This window comes from Anser brachyrhynchus (genome assembly GCF_964034855.1).
Source record: "Anser brachyrhynchus genome assembly, chromosome: Z".
Taxonomy (NCBI): domain Eukaryota; kingdom Metazoa; phylum Chordata; class Aves; order Anseriformes; family Anatidae; genus Anser; species Anser brachyrhynchus.
The window spans coordinates 45,115,057-45,135,081 of NC_137697.1; the positions used below are offsets into that span (position 1 = coordinate 45,115,057).

The following is a 20,025-nucleotide window of genomic DNA, read 5'->3' on the forward strand; positions in this document are numbered from 1 at the left end:
TGGTGTATATTTGAGACAGAACTGTCACATCCAGTTAAGGTCCAGACCCTGTACATCAAATTGCATTGCACCCTGCGTGTTACTGAAATGCTGGTTCCAAAGACAATTAGAGATTCCCTGTCCTCTTTTGTTCTAAAACTATTGCTGTCGGATTTTTTATGCTTATAAGGTGACCAAGCGTTTAATGTGCAGAGATATTCCATTCCAGGTGCTTAACTCAGACTGAGATCTTTACCCTGAGCCACTGAAAACAGTTTAGCTGTTTTCAAGGAAGAGATTACAGAAATACTGTTTTTTCACATGCAAATATTCTTTCGACCACCTCATCTACAAGCTTTGGTACTTTTAGGCTTTGGCATGAAAAATCTGAAATTTGTTTGGAATTGCAGCAACGGAGAGCACAGAGAAGGGGGCCAATTTCTGTTGACAGCATGACTTTTGTTGATTCCAGAAAACATTTCTAGAAAAAGGTAAATACTAAGTTTACAAATTTCTGCCCTATTTCCACAACTTGCAACTACAAATGAGATGTACACAGCTGCTTTCCCTTCCAGCATGACTTCAGAGAACTTTGCGACAACCATTGAGCTTCCATTCTCTAACAGAATCTTACAAGCAAAGCATTTTATTAAAATGACTTCCTCCTCTAGGTAATGCTGTTCTGTCCAATGAATATTGCATCAAACCGTCCAAACTGTCAGTGGATTCTGAGAGATTCCATATTAAAAAGGGACAGTCAAGACTGTGATGGAAACCTTAACTACAGTTCCCCTAATTGCGCATCATCATCATTTACTGTACATTGCCTCCTGCTACTCCACTCAACAGTTTCTCAATTACTGGCTGGCCTTCTCACTGACTTCATATCCCTCTATCTCACCACTAATGAATGAACTGCTGGGATATATTTACTTAAATTTAAGATGATTAACTACTTTTACTAATCAGGACATCTTCCCCTTTTATTTGACATATTGTCCACTGCATTAGTGCAAGACTGCAGCAATATAGTTAGCCTGATCACAGAGTCAGTTCAGCTGAAAAACAGCTCCAAAAAACAAAATGCAAAAAATATTAATAGTTATTTCTCAGCCACATCAGCTTCCTGATCAGCTTGACCTACATTCAGACAAAGGGCAGTATTGGCACAACAAAAGAGGGAGGACTGCTTACAGAACTGCTGGAAGGAAGAGGGGGGGGGGAAAAAAAGGATAAAAAAACAAACCACCACCCTGGATAAATCATGTCTTCTGTTCCATATTTAATGAAATAGAAATCTCAGGTTACTATATGTGGCATAAAATGTACTTCAGTAAAACAAAAAACGTTGAATACCATAAAGTTTCTCCCTCCTAATAATTTTCAAACTAATTGAAATGCAATGCTTTTCCTTCATGGCTCAATGCCCAGCAATACTTCAGACCTCATTAGACTGTTTTAAAATTTTAACTTTCCTGCTGCTTTAAGTTTGCCAAATTTCCTAAAAATAGTATAAATACTAGCAGAGTAGAGAAGTGGAGCAGGTCAAACTCAGAAGAAAGCCTCAAAAGCCATGTGAATACCTCTGTCCTTTGCCTCTCTGAGTCTGTCCACCTTTCAGCTTGTTTTAATTTGAATATGGTACCTTATACAATACTAGTATTTAATCATGTGATCTAATAGGATTGATACTTAAAGTGTACTTTAAACTCTGTAACACTTAAATGCAGATACAGTGGGAGAAAAAAAAGTATGGAACTCAGGGATTATAGGCGAGTCCTCTTAATCGGTTTTATTTTTTTCTCCTCATCTTCCACAATTTGTATAAAAATTATATTACTATGCCACTACATGAACTATAGTGCAATACAAATGCCAAATGAACCTCAAGACATAAAGAAAAGAAGCCAGGTTCCAGAGTGAGTGATTCATTGGAAAATACACTTGAAAAACCACTACAATGCTGTGGCTTTGAATTAACATACCACATATTTAAATTCTTTACTCTGAGGGTGGTGAAGCACTGGAACAGGTTGCCCAGAGAAGCTGTCAATGTCCCATCCCTGGAAGTATTCCAGGCTGGATGGGACTCTGAGCAACCTGGTCTAGTGGGAGGTGTCCCTGCCCATGGCAGGAGGGTTGAAACTAGGTGATCTTTAAGGTCCCCTCCGTCCCAAACCATTCTATGATATACAAACTTCAAGTGTATAAGTAGCATGCTATTACGTTAACCTATTATTTACAAATATTATGTAATGGTTTGTCACAAATACTTACTGATATATGGAACCATCCCAGGATCCAGTGTTGTGATCATGGACTCCACTGAATGTTTGGTTTTATCAAGAACAGACTTCACCATGGGATTCTCAGCTACACCCTGAATTCAAGCAAATAAGATTTCCATATTTATCTTCTATCAGGATGCCAAGGTGTTACAGTTTAAAACAAACAAACAAAAAGTTCCCTTCAAAAATCAAATATTAAGCTGTTTTGTGTTTTTCTTATCACATCTACTCCTTTTAACATTGCATCTCACTCCTCAGCATATATGCTACAGGAGATGACTATCACTGCATGACTCTAGTTAGAGCATACACTTCAAGTATTGTCTTCACCATCCTCTTCTGCATTAATGAATTACCCAAATTGACTTAAAAAGAAACATCTCCATCAGGGAGATAGTGTGCATAGTGTGCAACACACTTGATCTGGTCCTGTTCTGGGACTGGAATCCGTATGCATTTAATAAGGTTGTAGATTCCCAATGCTAACTATAAGCACCATCAGAGTATGCAGCTAGATTTAGACTATGCTAACTTAAGCTGAAGAACTCTCTTTTCTAACCTTCGTAAAGACAATAGGATCTATTTTTGTATTGTCCATTACTAAGAAATATTTCTAGGGCAACTGAGCTGAAAGTCCTCAATTTATAAATAGATTCTAAACAATACTGGAAAAATGTACTGTACTCTCCAGCCAAATCATAGGTGGAGCTGCTGACAGTCTTCAAAGTTGATTAAATATAAACACAAACACTGTCCTGTGTCTTGCAAATAGTCTTAATGAATGTCTGTATCTCTTTAGAAGTTTACTTAAATCCAAGAAAGATTATAGGATGAAAGAAGAGAGACAACAATGCTTAATCTGTGAGGGATAAAGCACTGGAAACTGTAACATTTATAACTTTATAACACCTGTAACATTTCTTTGGTAGACAGGCTGCTTTAAGTCTAACATTAAAAATGCAGATGCTTACATTTTCTTCTCTTCCGCATAAGCATTATGCAGGAAAGCACAGTGCATGCACTTTTTTTGGCAAGTGCTTGCTTAATAAGTAACATGTATTTCAGTGAACTGCAGAATCAGACAAGCTTTAATTATCTTAGAATAACTTCTGCTCAGCAGAGCTTCTTTTCCACAAATACAAATGCTTTCTATTTCTTTGTTGCAAACTTAAAGGAAAAAAAAGGCACGATCCTGCATCTACTGAGATAGCACAGATACTAATAAGGATTGTTTTACCCACATCTCACACTGAAATAACTCACTGCTGAGTTCAGGTACTCTTCTCATCACTGTGGAGAACATTAAGCCTGACTACAGAATTTGGTAAAGAAAACAAAACAATTTCTAATGCTAGCACAATGGAACTTTTTCAAGGCAGAGCCCATGGTAGCCACTTCTTTCCCATGTGTACAACCCCAGACACTGTTCTGAATGGTAGCATCACTCAGTAATATGCAAATTATTGTGATTTCTCATGTATCCACAGGATGCTGTCATGAGCAGGCCAGTAATATTCCGTCTTCAATTCTCTCATAATTTGAGGTTTGTCTGCTTCAAGTGAAGGAGAAGTAAGAAAAGAACTGAGGGAATGCTATAAGATCCTCAGAAACGCTGCCAGTAGGAAGTTCCAGTTCTGGAGTCAAGCAGTACTTCATAGAATACCCCGAGTTGGACGGGACCCATAAGGATCATCAAGTCCAACTCCTGGCACCGCAAAGGTCTGCCCAGAACTACTTCTCCAATTGCTTCCAGGTTGGCTGCCTAACTAATAACTAATACACATCTCCTGCAGGTAATCAAGTTCCTGAAGAGCAAGAAACTGCTGCTTCTGCCTTTGCAGACTGCCTTATGGTCATTGGCCTATCACAGAGCAGGGAGAAATAATCTGCATTTTTCTATCAGTGCAAAACATGAAGTTACCACAACACTGCGAACCATAACGTAGTTAAATTTGGAGTTTCTACCAAGTCATTGCTAAGTCAACATAAATCCAAACAGATGTGGAATCTTCAACACTGGAAGACTGCAAATACAAATCTCTTGAAAATTTAGGTATTGATGTCCTCTTTGCTTAACCAGTCAAATACTCTAGCCACAAGATGCAATGACTGCATTAGCGTCTAACTTTGCTTCTGACACATACAACCAATCTTGGAATATATCTATAAGACTCCTCAACCAACTTTGACAGATCCAGGGAACTGAAGCAGTCTCACTCAGTTCCAGACCATCAACTTGTTAATCTTAGATTGTCACAATCTTGAGTATTACCTAACTTGAAGGGAATCTGGAAGAAAGGTATAAACGTATATCTTAAGAACACCTGAGAAAAAAGTAGTTCAGACTATATCCAGAATAGAAATAAGGGTAACTGCTGCAACTACTATTTTAGTTCTCCAACAGGGAATCCAGGACGCATTTCTATAGTAATTACCAGTTTGTCTCCTAGATTCCAGCTCATCTTCAGAAAACAAAGTCTGATGTATGCTGACAAACATCAAGAATTTGATGGCTTCATTGTAATTAATGATTCCTTATTCTCTGACCTAAAAAGTCCTCAAAAAGAGGCCACTGAGCACATGGATCACGCAGAACATTTAATATGTCAATAAATATTTAGTTTTTATTATTGATGTCAGATAGTGATTTCCTCCAAAAATGGAAACAGGACACCTTTTGAACCTTCCTGGTAAAAAGGCAACAGTAATAGGGATGAGATTGGCTTTTCTGATAATTTGCAACTGCAAGCTCTAGTACTTTCAAAAGGGCTACAAAACCATGCCACAAGAACAACGTTCTCCCCTGGAACATTACCTCTATTGCAAATACAAAAATAAAGATGATGACTGAGAGAAGGACATTATTATTTAAGGGAAGAGAAAACACGTATTTTCATAATCATGATAAGACATCTCTCCCTGAAAAGGGCAGCACAACACACTCTCTGCTCTCACTGTAGCGATGGAGGTTTAATCTGGCGCTTCAAAGCTGTATCACTGTGAAGTTGTATATTCCTTGCTGGCAGAGTTTGCCATCTCACAACTTTTTCTCCCAGCTTTTTACATTCAAAAGAGCTTGAAAGTCCCTCCAAGACTCTACATTCCCATCAGGACATTAGTCCTCTTGATCTTTCCTTCAGGTTTGGCATAAACCAGCAAAGAAGATGGTGCTGCTCTTGAGGATGGGGTTCAGCATTTATTAAAAGTCCTTGGATTTTGCCACAATCTACACAAAGCTACTTATACATAGCATTTTCCAAAGCTTCAAAAAGGTTACAGACTAATAAATTCCACTTGTGGATGTTGCTGCCTATTTCCTCAGAATTATGAGACTGCTCCAAGAGCAGCTACTCTTCAGTATATACTCCACATTTTCTAGTAGAACAGAAAAATCGTACAAGATATCTTAGGCATTTCTCTGGTAAACTTTTCTTTGGTGGAAGAGATTTTATTGGTCTCCCCTTGAAGAGACTTGTCTGTTACAGAACAGGCAGGACTTGCATCCCAAAGAAATCAAATCCACTTCATTAGGGAATTATAAAAAAAGGAAATAAACAGTTCTGTTGAGGTAAAACAGATTATCGTTTTTCTGCATCCAATTGCTGTGAAGTACAAAGCAGCTTTCAGATGTTCTAGAACGTCACCTGATTTAAGAATGGGTGACAGAACCTGTTAGGCATGCAAGTCTTCCTGTCACAAAAACTAAAATTAACCTAGAACACCTGCATTTATGCAGTCCTTCCTCTTCTATGCAGAGGAAGAGAAAAAGCATTAACTTCAACAAACATCACTACTAAAAATGACCACCTTTCACATGACACCTGAGGAAAGACAGGATTCATATTAACATGCATTTAAAGAATAAGGTGTGTTCTACTGCAGTCAGTAAGAAGTCGTAACTTCTTGTGAAAAGTAACAAGAGAAAAAAACCTTACCTTTATAAACCCCCACAGTCCTCCAGCAGGTGCTCCACCCTGAGTAGCAGACACCCTGGGGTCTTCATGCTCCTCAGGAAAAGTGATTGCAGAACCACTTCCAGTTCCAGAAGCCAAAGGGGACGAGAAAGATGCTTGTTGAGTAATAGGATCTGCCAAAACACCTTGTAAAATGGAGAAATAAAACACAAGTGTTCATTTATTCTACTGCATTTAAATGTTATACTGTAGCAACATGCATTGTTTAACAGGAAAATGAGCAGGAAGAATTTAAGAATACTGGGCTGTTTTGCTTCATTTCTTTACGGCCCCAGAACAATTCTGCTTGTTAAAGGTTAGCAGATATAACTACTGTAAATGAGTTCAACAATGTCCACTAATAGAACTGAGACTGCCTGTACGTTATGTATAAAATTAAACAATGTTTTATTTTCATTAGAGCTTAGTTCAATAGTGGTGCTTTTTATTGTATTCAAATTTTCATAAGCCCTCAGTTGAGGAAAAAGAGGAATGGGTGTTGCTCTCTGAATAAAAAGACAGGAATGTTCTCATACATAATAAAAAGAGAGGTAGGAAAATTTCTAACCCTGAGTGCTGGAAATTAGTAGCAATAGAAAAAAGAGCGAACAAATGAAAAGCTTTACATATTTTTAAGGAAAAAAAGAAAAAAACTCAAACAATAGAAAATTTTAGCTTGAGCCTTTACCCCGTTACTCAGGTCTATTTTAACAGATTTTCCAACACAGGCCTTAATCAAGAGTTATTTTTATCTTACATTGCCCAACAGATAGGTCTTTTTAAACATTTTCCTAATACAGAACACTTAAAAGAGATATCACCAGTAACAGTAAAAGCCTGGCCCAATTGCAAGTAAACAGCCAAGTTTCCATTCCACTAGCAGAAAATGACATCAGTAGAGCAAGCAACTACAGAAACTGCTTGCATGGAAGGTATGTATTTTTAGCTGTCCTAATGAAATTTAGTGACTTGAAACAAGAAAATAGAAGCTGGTGTCACGGGATGAGCAGTTCACTACAGATTAAAAAATAAAACTAAAATATAATATGAGATTACAGCCTGCAATGTCATACCATACTGCGGAAATATCATGCCTGTACTTGACCCTCTGTCCTAAACAAAAGATACGTCTCCACATTCAGTCTGATTCTTCTGCACAAGTTAACAAAACCCACATTTCTCAAGGATTTTTTTGCAAGCCTGGATGCTAGTAGACCTCCATGAAAGAGAACTCTGTTCTAGACCATGACTGTATTTTAAAGGCTACTCTCCGTTCTTCTGAGTGCGGCTACATTAATTAAGTGTACCTAGAATAGTAAGAACTTAAACTTGCAGGACTCTAGCAGAGCAGGGAATAAAAAAAAACACCACCCAGGAGGTCAACGCCCTCCACGTCTCACAAACATGAAAGCATACAAAAAAAAAGGGTAAAAAAAAGATACCTGTGACCAGAGGTGCAGAAAATGATGGCATCAGTGGGCTCTGTGGTGCTCGACCAGCATGACCTCTGGTAATGTCATAGGTTGAAGACATAGAAAATCCTGAAATAGGTGGACCAGTGGGAGGTGCAGAAAGACTAGAGCCAGCTGTAGAGCTTAATGGAGGAGGTGTAGAGAACTGGGGCAGGGAGGTACTAAAAGCTGAAGGGGCAATAGGAGGTGGGGCAGGAGTTAAAGGTGGTGCAATAGTAGAAACTGCTGCGGAAGGTACAAATGGAAGAGAAGCCGAAGTCATCATAGGAGGAGGAAGTGGAGACACTGCAGCTGGCATGGGTGGTGAGTATGCTGGAGATGATGACATACTTGGTGTAGCAAGGGGACTGGACAAAGCTAGGAGAGAGAAAAAAAAATGTATTTTAGTAATATCAAGCCTTAACCTCAGAAATTCAGTTACAGAGTTGGTCAGATAACTTTAAAAGCAAGTTTTGAGCAAGTTTGCTTTTTTCCCTTGAAAGGGAATGTTAGTTTTGCTTAAGTTTGCACACAACATTGATTCCACTCATTTTTTGTGACAGTATCATGTAATCCATGTCCCTTTTTCTTGCATTACCCTATTTGCCTTAAGCTAAAAAAGAAAAAGATGAGTCAACATTTGTCTACTGAATGGACAGCTGCTGAAGGCTGCTGCAGAAATTTCTAGCTAGCACCGTTCTTCCTAAGTCAATGCTTAATCAACAGGACTTAAGGTGATGCAGGAAGTGTCCATCTTCAAGAAAAATCAAATGTATACTCAACTTAGATATGGGCCTAGGGTAGTTACTTCACAGGTGTCAATCTGTAAGGCATGCTGAACACCAGACAGACCTGTAATCCTTGGTATCTAGCCTCATAAACCCTATGCTTTCTCTGTTTCAGTCTGGCCCCACCTGATCCTTGGATAAGCCACTTTTGCTCATTAAGTCAAGGATAGCCAGAAAATTAAGTTAGAAAAACAAAAACAATTTATTTTGATAGCAACTGTTGGATCAGCTCAAGCAATTCATGCACCTCAGCCTAAACATGATCAATAGTTAAATGATATGTTGAATTACATTAATGCACTGATCTCATACCCCCCTCTCAGTGAAAAAATAATAAAATAAAAAATTGAGCAAGCACCATCCAATACATGCACATTTCTTTATTTATAAGTTACTTTCTTGTAGTACTGTACTAGCATATCATGTACATTATAAAACAAACACAAAATTATAAATTTTAAAAGGATGAGATAAAGATGAATGACATTTTTAAAACTTTTTTTTTAGTAGTAGTACAAACATCTTTCTGCTCTAAAACTTTTTATTATTAATATATTATTAATAACTATTAGAATCACAGAATGGTTTGGAAGGAACCTTAAAGACTATCTTGTTTCAATCCACCTGCCGTAAGCAGGGAAACCTTCCGTTAAGTAAGGCTGCTCAAAGCCCCATCCAACCTGGCCTTGAACACTTCCTGGGATGGGGCATCCGCTTCTCTGGGCAACCTGTGCCATTGTCTCACCACCCTCAGTAAAGAATTTCTTCCTCATGTCTAATCTAAATCTTCCCTATTTTCGTTTAAAGCCTTTAACACTTTACTTTTTACTACACTTCCTGGTAAAGAGACCTTCCCCAGCTTTCAGTGGGCCCCCTTTAGGCACTGGAAGGCAGCTACAAGATGTCTCCAGAGCCTTCTCTTCACTAGGTTAAGCAACCCCACCTTTCTAATACCATCTTTTTAAGTGAGATGCTCCAGCTCTCTGCCCATCTTTGATCCTCCTCTCAAGTCCAAGTATTAATATAGTATATAATTCTACTTTTAATACTTAAATTTGTGGTTTTTTTTTTCTTTAGTGTGAGCAGTGTGATTGAGTAAGCCTCATTATTTTCTGAAGTCTTGGTCTAACACTGTGATATAGTGATTAAAAGGTTTGGTTCTATGCTCAGTTTAATCTGAAGCTTGGATTTACTATCTGTCATAGCTGAAAAAACACCTCACAAAGATCCAAGTAGATGGTAGATGTAGATCCAAGTGGAGGAAGTGCATCATTCACTGTGCTTTCTAAATCATGATTCTTCTTTTCCATTCCATCCATTAATTATTTGTTTTCTTCTTGAAATTCAGCTAGTAAATTCATATAAGCTAATCAGAATGCAAACTAACATTGCACTTTCATATTTTTAACAGATCAGTTCAAAATCCACAGAAACTCTTTCTGTTGAAGATTTTTAAACAAGTTAGGAACTTCTCTATCCAAATTTATGTGTACAGATATGAGAGTTTTCACAGGTACATACTTGTATTACTTTTCAGCAAAAGCATCACATAATAATGGAAACATTCCCAAACAGCTATTTTCAAAATGCTCTCTCCGTATCATGAGTTTCTAACAAAAAGCATACTTTCTCATTGCTTGCTAAAACTCCTCCTTCACCTCTATGGGATACATTACTTTTTTCTATTAGATTTTGAAAGTATCTGCTAGGTAGCACAATGCCGATATTGTCATTACAGAAAAGGTTAGAAAATTTGGAAAAGTTGTCTTATCATACCAGAAAAACATGCAATTCATCTTTAAGCTCAATAACTCTTTTAAGCACTTTGCCACAAGATAACCATCCAACCCTTCTATCATACAAAAAATGTCGCTGGTCAACCCTCATCTCACTGCAAATTATTGTAAAGATTCTGCTATTTAAAGGCTGTTTTTATAAAGTGAACCACATCAATAACATCCTGTAGCACTTTGCACTTCTGGCTCCAATTTCTTTGCTGCAATAGACATGAACAATGCAGTGAATAAATTTCACGTTTGGTGATACTTCTGTAACCTTACGCTGGCATCTGTTTTTTAACAGATGCCAAAAGCTGCCAAAGCAGCCAGCCATTCTATCAGTGGTTACTCTTATGCAGTTGTCCCATAAAACTGTGTTTTTACTAAAGAAGTAATTTACTGTTGAGTTTGTATCTTCTACAGCACATCTCTCCTTTAGTGGTTCACAATGAAATAGCTCTTGTATGTCATTATTAAAACAGAATCTAGCAAACACCACATGCTGAGACATGCTAGGAACAACCGTACTTTCAGCCAAGTGTATGGCAAACCTCCCACACTGCGTAGTTTGTTTCTTCAAATCTTCAGCAATGTTTTCTATACATCTTCCAACAGTATTTGCTGACAATGTGCTGTCACCGTATTGTTTTCCAAGTATTATTTCAGCCATTTTTACCATCACAGGAAGAACATGGGTTTCCCCAATGGTACGTAGCTTTTTGTCTTTCACTGTTAAAAAAGAAGCCTCTAAAGAGGCTTCTAAAAATTTAGTATTAACTGTAGTGAAATTTTGTACAGTACTGGACTGAGTACCATATGACCTGAAATGTTGCCCAAAAAATTGTAAAGTTTAGTCTTCATGTTCTGGATGCTTAGCTTTTAAATGTCTTGCTAATTATAACGGCTTCATGCTATCACTAGCTAATACCAAAAGGCACAATATAAACTTAGGGTAAGGTTCATCCCTAACAGTGGCAGCTACAAAACCGTATTTCAAATAATCCTGAAAATTTTGAAACTTTTTTGGCCAACTTCTTCTTTGATCTGATTAGATTGTCATTGTTTTTACCTCACAATGTGGCTGACAAAGAGTTCTTACAATGTGCAGAAGCGTCATCTCTGTCATTTCCTTGCTGCCTGCTTGTGTTCACATTGTTAGCATTATCTTCAATCTGTGGTATCTTTGCTGGAATCTTTCTAAAACACTTGCCCATTTTGTGAGGGTTAGTGTAGTTAAACTAGGTAATACAATCCACAATTCCACTAAACCAGACACACAATGTTGCAATACACTGAAAGCAAGATAACAAGAGAGGCTGCTACTGTCAACCCCTCTGTGTTATGAACACCCACTCTTCTGTAAGGACACCTCATATACCATACACAACTTGATTGTCTGACATACTGGATTATTCACTCGGGTTGGTGGGTGTCAAGGCATATATTAAATGCTCAAAGAGCTTAATTGCTTTATTTTTAAGATAAAAATAAACGTCCATAAAAGTTTGAATGTTTTCTTCTCACACCCCAGTGAATTGTCTTGCGCACCTTGTGAAGTAAGCACATAGCACTTTGGAGACCACTGCACAAAATACCAGACGTGTCAGAAAAACAAAATATTTGGTATTCAGCATATGGTGTTCAGATCCTTTAAAAAAATTAGATAAAGTGCACATATAGCTTTGACTTCCACCCACAGTACTAAAAAAGTGATTACTTTTCAGGTTTACTACTATAACTCACTTCTATGCTGATCTTCTAACCGTGCATTGTAGCATAAGGTACTATTTCTTAATAGTTGACCACATCCTTAAAAAACACAAGTGTACGCACTTAACTTTATAAAAAAAAGTTTCAATAAAAAAAAAGTTTAAAATATTGCGTCAAATGTGCATCAGATAAGCACACTTCCATGATTAAGAAACAATTTAAATCCTTCAAATTAGTCTGGAGAAGAGCACTGTAATTATGCTGATTGCAATATTTTTGGATGAATGGCTGTACTTCAAAACACATGAATAAATGTGACCAAGTTGCAAAACAAGTTTTGGTACCTAATGAGACAGGTGTAGCACAGGCAGCAGTAGCCCCCACTGTGCTTGGTGGGGGTGTGCCAGGTGGAGTTGTCTCTATTCCACTCTCTTCCATCATTTTCCTTCAGCTACAAAAACCTGCAAGAAAAAAAATAAAAAGCATGCTTTCAGCAACAAAACAAAAAAATTTAAATTAAAATGAGAGGGTCACAACACAGTGATTTATGTTACCCAACAGAGTGGAGAAATCTCAACTCTAGGAAAAAAGGAAAAAATTCTCTGCTCTCAAGTACATAATTACCTAGTATGTCTTATTTCTCCTACACCTTACCCTTATTTTTAGCACTGTAATAATATGTCAGACACCGAGCATCTTTCTAAAAATCTTACTGTGCATGCCCACTTACTGTGTCTAATGCATACTAATGGCATTTAGATGCGTAATACTACAGATATATACAGGTATTTTGCTGCGTTATTGAGTGGTAGCAATTCAAAGACCTGTTATTTTCTGAGCCACGGCTGGATAGGATGCAAAACATGACCGGGACAAGACAGAGGACCAAAGCCTCCCCCTGCTGGCAGCAAGAGAACCAGGACTAAACAAGAAGCTGTAACCACCTCAGGCCTAGGAACACCAGCAGATGCTGCTGAGCATCACACCTGGGCCAAAGCACCTGGCTGAACGCTACGAACAACAACATCAGCATGGCAGGGAACCAGCCCAGAAGCTCCTGACTCTGTGACCTGCGCTCTAACCAGCAGCTCACCTACCTTAAGAAGTACTTTGGGTCAGCAGAATTAACCCCCAGGAAAGCTAAACGAAACCAGCCAGGATTTATTTCAAATGCGGCTAAAATTACATGGAAATCAATTAAACTTGAAAAGTTATGAATAGTACACTGAATATAAGATTTCCAGTACAGCCAATTCCTGTAAAATCCGTGTATCGTACTACTCTGGTAACAATGTCAGAAACAAAGACAAATGACAAATTCAGCTTTTATTTTGAAGACCAAGTTTATCTTGTAACGCTTTTAAGTAAACCTTCAAAATATACCACTACTGAAAAAGTAAAGCTATGCATTCACTTAAAAGTTTAAAATTAATGTATAAAGCTGTAGGACAAGAAAAGGAGAGGTAAAAAATAAATAAATAAATAAAAATCAAGACTCAAGAACACCTGGAGAATTTTGTTCTTCAGTGCAGAGGCAGCGAACAAAAAGCCCTGCTTCCTCCCAGGCCTGGTAAGCTACACAGCAAAGATTTGTATCACTCTCTGAAGTAACATTTCTTAAGGAAATTTTAATAAAATAAAAATCCTACATAATTATACATATGAAAAGCTGAGACACTCAAATATTTTCCACTTTAACCATTACGTCAGCAGCTACTGAGGAGTGCCAGATTATTCCCTTTACAATTTATAGAGGAAAAGGCGTAGATAGTGTGTTGAGTAAGAATACCCACATTTATATAAAAGTAATTCCACATGCAAAAATACATTTCTTCCTCTCTCTCAAACAAAAAAAAAGAAAAAAAACTATATCCTCACTGCCCCACTGTTGTTTTAAATGCACAGACAACACTAAGTTTATTTTTTTCCTCCATATTAACTCTTATAAGCAAACTGAAAAATCCCAAATGTAGGATGTAAGTTTTAGTCCTGTCAGGCTTATAACATATCTCCAAAAGCAACAAAAGCATCAAAATCATGGGAGGAGAAATTCCAGACCCTCTGCCAAACCGCTATGCAAACTTTGCATCAATGATTCGGTATTAAATGAGCCTAGCCTCAGAAAGCCAATAAGCATGTATATAATATACAGACAGCACTCTTCATGAAAACTCTTATGATGGGAAGACTTCAGTTTCTGGGGACCTCTTTAATCCATTCAAAAGCTTCACTTTAGGCAGGATGGATGGGTCAGTAACTGCTTGGTGGGGAACAGACCGTCCTTACAGAGTTAGCACATCCATCTCATCGTCCCTTTGAAAGGAACTGCACACAGTCTCCCGTTAAACTTCTTACGCAGAGGAATTTGCAATGATAAGATTTCTGTCTTTTAATCAGGTTACGTGAGTTTACATTCCATCCGTGAAAGCACTTCGAAGTCATCCTTCTTCCAATTATACACTGCAAAGCCAGAAAGAATTTTCCATTGTGCAACTGAAGTAATCACTGACCCAAACCTCCTAGAAACATCTTATTTCATCGAGGCTCCGCTGATCTGCTGCTTGAATGCAGCTAATACCAAAATTAAATACCGTGGCCATGCGGAGTGACTGAAAAGTTTCCACGGGGCCACTTCTCAAAAACTCCACACAGAACATTTTTCAAAGCCAGACAGACATCGGAGATTCAGGAAGGGGGAGGGGAGGTGGGGCCAAAAAAAGATGCTGACGAAAAAAAGAAACCTGAACTGACATCTGGAAAACTAGGGATAAGCAGTAATGTAAATAGACTCCGTAGTTGCTTTTCTCTACTGCCTTTAAAATAAAGGAACTGCTACAGCACCTGCAAACTTGCAGCAAAAATTGCAAGTCAGTTCCTGAAGTAGAATGATTTAAAAAAAAAAAAAAAGGAGGGGGCTCAAAATTTGAAATTTAAAAAAAAAATAAAAATCAGTGGTTTCACGTTTTCTTCCCTCACTGGGGAGACTCTGCAGGACAGCCAACCATCTGCCAACCCAGCCTGGCCAAAGATAGAAGCTCAAGAGGGGAACCCTACCAGCCGTGGGGTTTGTTCCCATTCCCCTGGGCTCCACAGCTCTGGGTGTGCACCACCAGACAACGTCCCCAGTAGGCCGGATGCCTTCCTGATGGTACCCCGTCACAAGTATACTGCTCTGCCTCCCTTCTGTCTGCCTCAGATTTTATCCTCTGACCCTAACACATCATATACTCCTTCATATATTGCCCACTATAATCCACTGGGATTTTTGCCAATAACTGAGGAAAAGACAACTTCACCCCACCTCTGGGTGGAAAGGCAGACATTTCTTTATTCCTTCACATAACACACAGCCAGGGCAGCCTGTAATATTTTCCTCCCCCTCTCAATTCATTACTTTCACTCTTGTCTTTTTCCGTCTACCCAATCCCCTGCCTTTTAGCTTACATGTGTCTTCACGTTTTCTGTGAGCTCCTTCTCCCCGATACCCCACTGCCCCAAGACACTCTTTTGCACCCAAGCAGCTCTGAGAGGGAAACAGACCGTGCTCTGACTATGAAGAACACAAGATTGAGAAATGTCACACAACAGTCAAATTCACTGTGAAGTCCTGACCTGGCAGCCTGCACAAATAACAGCTTTCTAAACACTGAATTCTCAACATAAGCCAGTCATAGTTTGCATGTGCTGCACGCATTAACATAATTAAAAAAAAAAAAGTTAAAGAGAAAAATAAGAGAGAAGACAAGAGAGAAGGGAATGCGCAAAAGGAAAGGAAAAATACAATAGATGTAATTGGAAGATAACAGCTCATCATGTCAAAAGAGTCCAGCATTACATATAATTAAAACTAATTCTGCAGCATGTATGGGTTAGCACTTGAATCTAAATGGCCTGTCTGAACACAGTTATATGTGAGAAATTGGGAAGCAAGCAGTATATGAGAAATGTGTAAGAACAGAAAACAAAATACAAGGAATCCACAAACTTCAAAAATAATGTCCTCAACAAAGTTTCCAATGAGGATTTCCAGCTTCCCTCAGAGAAGCTGCAGTGCAGCTGTTTCCCAGTAAATCCTACAAATCCTTAATTACTGCTCGAAATGGCCTGTCTTTTAGTGATTTCTAAAAAAAATAAAAATAAATGTTTAAATCATTATTTGTACTACAAGCCAAAACCAATTTACAATCAGTAGCCCCTGAAAACTATGCTTCATTTCTTAACGATATAAGTCTTTATAGAAGCTACAGTGAGGTTTTCTGCTTTTTACATAGACAGTTTTTATTGCACCTAACTTTCTACGAAATACTGTTCATCAAAGCCAGCCATGTTGCAAATCTGCAAGCCAGTCTGTTTTGCCAAAAAATAAATGCTAAAGTGCATCTTACTACGTTCTTTACTTCTCCCCTCTCCTTGATCGCTCCTTTATGGTCAGCAAATATTTTTCAAGCAAATATAGTCATGTAATGCAACATGAATAGACAGAAAAATGACTTCAAAAATTAATTTAAATACACAGACTTTTATATTCCTTCCTGCAAACTGGAACACTGTGCATTACTAAGCTGAAGAGACAAAGGAGAAACTCTGAGACAAGCAAATTGGAGTACGTACAATTAGTTGAAAATTACAGCAGTACTGCCATCTACTGATTTTTGACCAGAAGCTGCTATCACAAATTTGATAATCTCACCACATTTCATTGGAAGAAAACCTTTACTTATGCTTATACAAAAGCAAAATAAGTGATACAGAAAAGAGAAAAAAAATACACCCCCCCCCACACACACATTCCCAGTGACCAGCCATCCTTAAAATAACTCGTATAAGGAGAAGCATTACTTCTGCTAGGCTTCCATCTTTTTTTTGTTTGTTTGTTTGGTTTAAAAGAAATCTTTTTCAGTATTAATAGGATGCATTAGGGAAGACGCTTAATCCTTGCATTACAGAGAGAAAGTGTGCCACATCTGCAAGGCCTGTCCTTAGCTGACTGGTAACTGTATTTTACTGATTCTCACCAGATGAATCTCAGCCATTAACCCAATTCCCAAATGCAAGGCCTGTGTATGCTGACGGAAAATCAGGCTAAAGCTCTAACTGAAAATTTTAACGGAGCTGATGTTAAAAGCAGGAACTAAACCATTCGATTTAGAGACTAAAAGGCTGAGCTGGGAAATTAATCATCTTTTGACTTAAGTTTAATATGAAGTGATTACATTTGCTTTAATATTTCAGCAATAATCTTAATGACATAACCATACTTCAAAAGCATTCTTCAGGTTATTACTCTAATATACAGAAATTGACAGTTAATGATAAAATTACCTACAAATGGAGATTAGCAAATTTCACATGGATAAAAACACGTTATCCAGAAATCAGTCATACTTTAATGTTTATACTAAGGTCTTATTTTTAGTCATTCTTAATTAACCCCTTCTTGTATTTCAGTAGATACTCCTGCTAAAAAAAACACACAACATACTCAAGAGCTCGAAGGGGCAAAACTGTTCTCCAAGCAGAGACTAAAATGAAAAAAAGTACAGCTGGAATACTGAATTCAAACACTATTAAACTTCTCACCTGTACATCACAATAGGTATAACTATTTTACTTAAAGTCTGAAACATACTATGTGTGGTTACTCACACTAGTAATGGCTAAACACGAGTTGACAGCTTTCCAGAATAAGCAGTAGCCATTTATTTATTTATCTGAACAAATCAACTGTTTGGAGTCATACACCCAAAGCAAACACCACTTCAAATAAAATGGTACATCCTAGGTTGTATTGACTGAGTCACAGGCACATACTTCCATTGAACAGGACATAAACCCAAGGGGGAAAAAAGCCCAAGAACTCAAAGATTCAAATAAAATATTAGAAACAGAACAGACTGACTGACCAAGGAGAAAGCAATAAAGAAAATGACAAAAGATGAATGACAGCCTATTAAAGAGGAAGTTGATGCTGGTTGAAGGCAACGTACTTTCAACACAAGAAGTTAAAGTTTCATCTGAAATATTCCTCACACTGGTTTATTCTACTTTAGAGAGGCAGAGAGAGCCAGGGATAAGACTTCCTTCAGAATCTGCAGACAGGTCCTTGAGGATATACAAAGCCTCACTGAAGCCAAAGGAAGGGCATACAGGGATCACCATTTTAATCACCTGGTGTTAAATGACTTGTCCTGAAGGCCAAAGCTCTGAAGAGAGGCAAGCAAAGGGGAAAAAAAAGAATGACCTGAACCCTCCTATAGCCATTTTATGTCCATAGCATAGATAACGGCAATCAAAACACCCACATCAATGTTTCACTTAAAAGAAAAAAAAAGCCTTTACCGATCACCAGTCAGAATCCAGTGTGCCTCAGACCTATCACATCACCAAGGCGGAACAAAACGCCAGGCATGCCAGCAGTGGTTGTCTCTAATTTGAGACTACTTACAGACAGGGATATCATAGTTCATACATAACACTTAAAAAAAAAAAAAAAGGAAGTTCCACTCTGAGCAACTCTGAGTTCGTTTTTACTCTTCCAAAAGCTTTCTAATCTTCTGTAAATTATTCCGTCTCCCAGATTCTCACTACCACTGCCACCCCTCTGGATTTGTTCCAGACCACATGCACTCTGACCACTGAGGCTTTATTTTTAAATATCACAATGCCTGTACAACACCGAGGACCTCTGATCATTGCTGACCAATCCTACTAGTTTAGGACAGGATGTTTCACCTGACTACATTACACCATCTAAAAGAGACAAAAAGCGGTAAGCGTGTATGTCCCACCAACTTGCAGCAACAGCTACACCGCATGATGTGATGTAACAGCTCCTGCACTTACAGAGTGGTTTTTTTTGTTTTTTTTTCCCCAAAAAGAAATACCTTTTTCATGAGACAGTAAACATACATCGTATAAATCGCGGGTAAATCCATTTATCAGTGCTCCCGCTGCCTACAGCGACCCCGCGGCACCTCCTGCGGCCAGCCCCGCACAGACAGCGGGGAGATCCCCGCGCCCGGTCCCACCACCACAGGCCGAAACCACGCAGCCCTACCTGCACCAGCGATCCCAGCCCCCGGCCAGGCACGAACCCACCCCGGGGGTGCCCTCAGCAGCTCCCAGCCCCCAGCCCCGTCCCGCCCGCCCCCAGCCCTACCGCCGCAACCGGCACCGGTGAGCGCGGGGCAGCGACGGCAGCGGCGCGACCCCGCCGCCCGGCCCGGCCCAGCCCGGCCCAGCCCTGCCCAGCCCTCCGGCCACTCCCTCCCGGCTGCCGGCTGCCAACGCGGCCCCCCCAGCCCCGCGCTGCGGGCACCCCCCGCGGTCCCGGCCCCCGCCGCCCAGCCCCAGCCGCCGCCGCGCGGCCTCGGGGGGAGCCCGCGCCCCGCGCCCCGACGGTACGAACGAGGCACGGACCCGGGCCGCAGACGCCGCCGCCTACAACTCCCGGCGGCCCCCGCGGCGCGGCGCACGCGCGCTGCCACCCGCCCGCTCGCCCTGGCCCCGCCCAGCGCCACGAGCTGCCACGTCTCCCGCGGCCGCCGCCCGGACGGAGGCCCGCCCCTGCATGCCCTACAAGATGGCGGCCGGGGGGAGGTTAAAGGGGGGGTTTAAAGGGACGGCGGGAGGGACCGCCCCTTGTGCCACGTTCAATGGCGGCTCCGAGCGGCAGATGGGAGACGTTGGTTTTACTGCTTCGCCTTAACGCTCGTAATGACGCTTTTTGCCGGCTTTATGCGTGCAAATAACCCTCCCTGCCTTCTCACTACCAGGTAAAAACCGGCGTGGTGGACTTACTTACGGTCTGAGCACGCCGTTGGGCACCCTGGAGTTCAGATTAACAGGCTTCTCTCTTTTTGCTGGGAGATGGCCGTACACAACCGTGAACAGCTGTATGATTCAAGTACGTGGACGATGTGATGTTAAGATACATATTTGAAATGCTTCGTTGCTCGCTTTTATCAATACCGCAGCATGGACTTCCGTGTTCAGCCACAGAACTGACATAAACTAACGTCGATCTGACCCGGCTCAGTTCAGAAATGCCAGAATGAATAATCAACTGACAGACTGCT

General features: G+C 39.8%; 1 protein-coding gene across 5 annotated transcripts in view; it reads right to left on the bottom strand.

Annotated features, from left to right (window-relative positions):
* Positions 1–19,501, bottom strand: part of PRRC1 (proline rich coiled-coil 1) — a 30,412-nt gene extending 10,911 nt beyond the window's left edge. The window contains exons 1-5 of one of the 5 annotated variants that reach the window (XM_080573272.1): positions 19,367–19,501; positions 12,292–12,408; positions 7,663–8,049; positions 6,203–6,366; positions 2,257–2,359 (exon numbers count right to left, since the gene is read on the bottom strand). In XM_080573272.1, coding sequence (XP_080429398.1) covers positions 2,257–2,359; positions 6,203–6,366; positions 7,663–8,049; positions 12,292–12,388 — 751 coding nt within the window. In that variant the 5' untranslated portion in view covers positions 12,389–12,408; positions 19,367–19,501. The other 4 variants (XM_080573271.1, XM_080573275.1, XM_080573274.1 and 1 more) reach the window with 4 other exon arrangements.
* Positions 19,502–20,025: the final 524 nt, after the last annotated feature.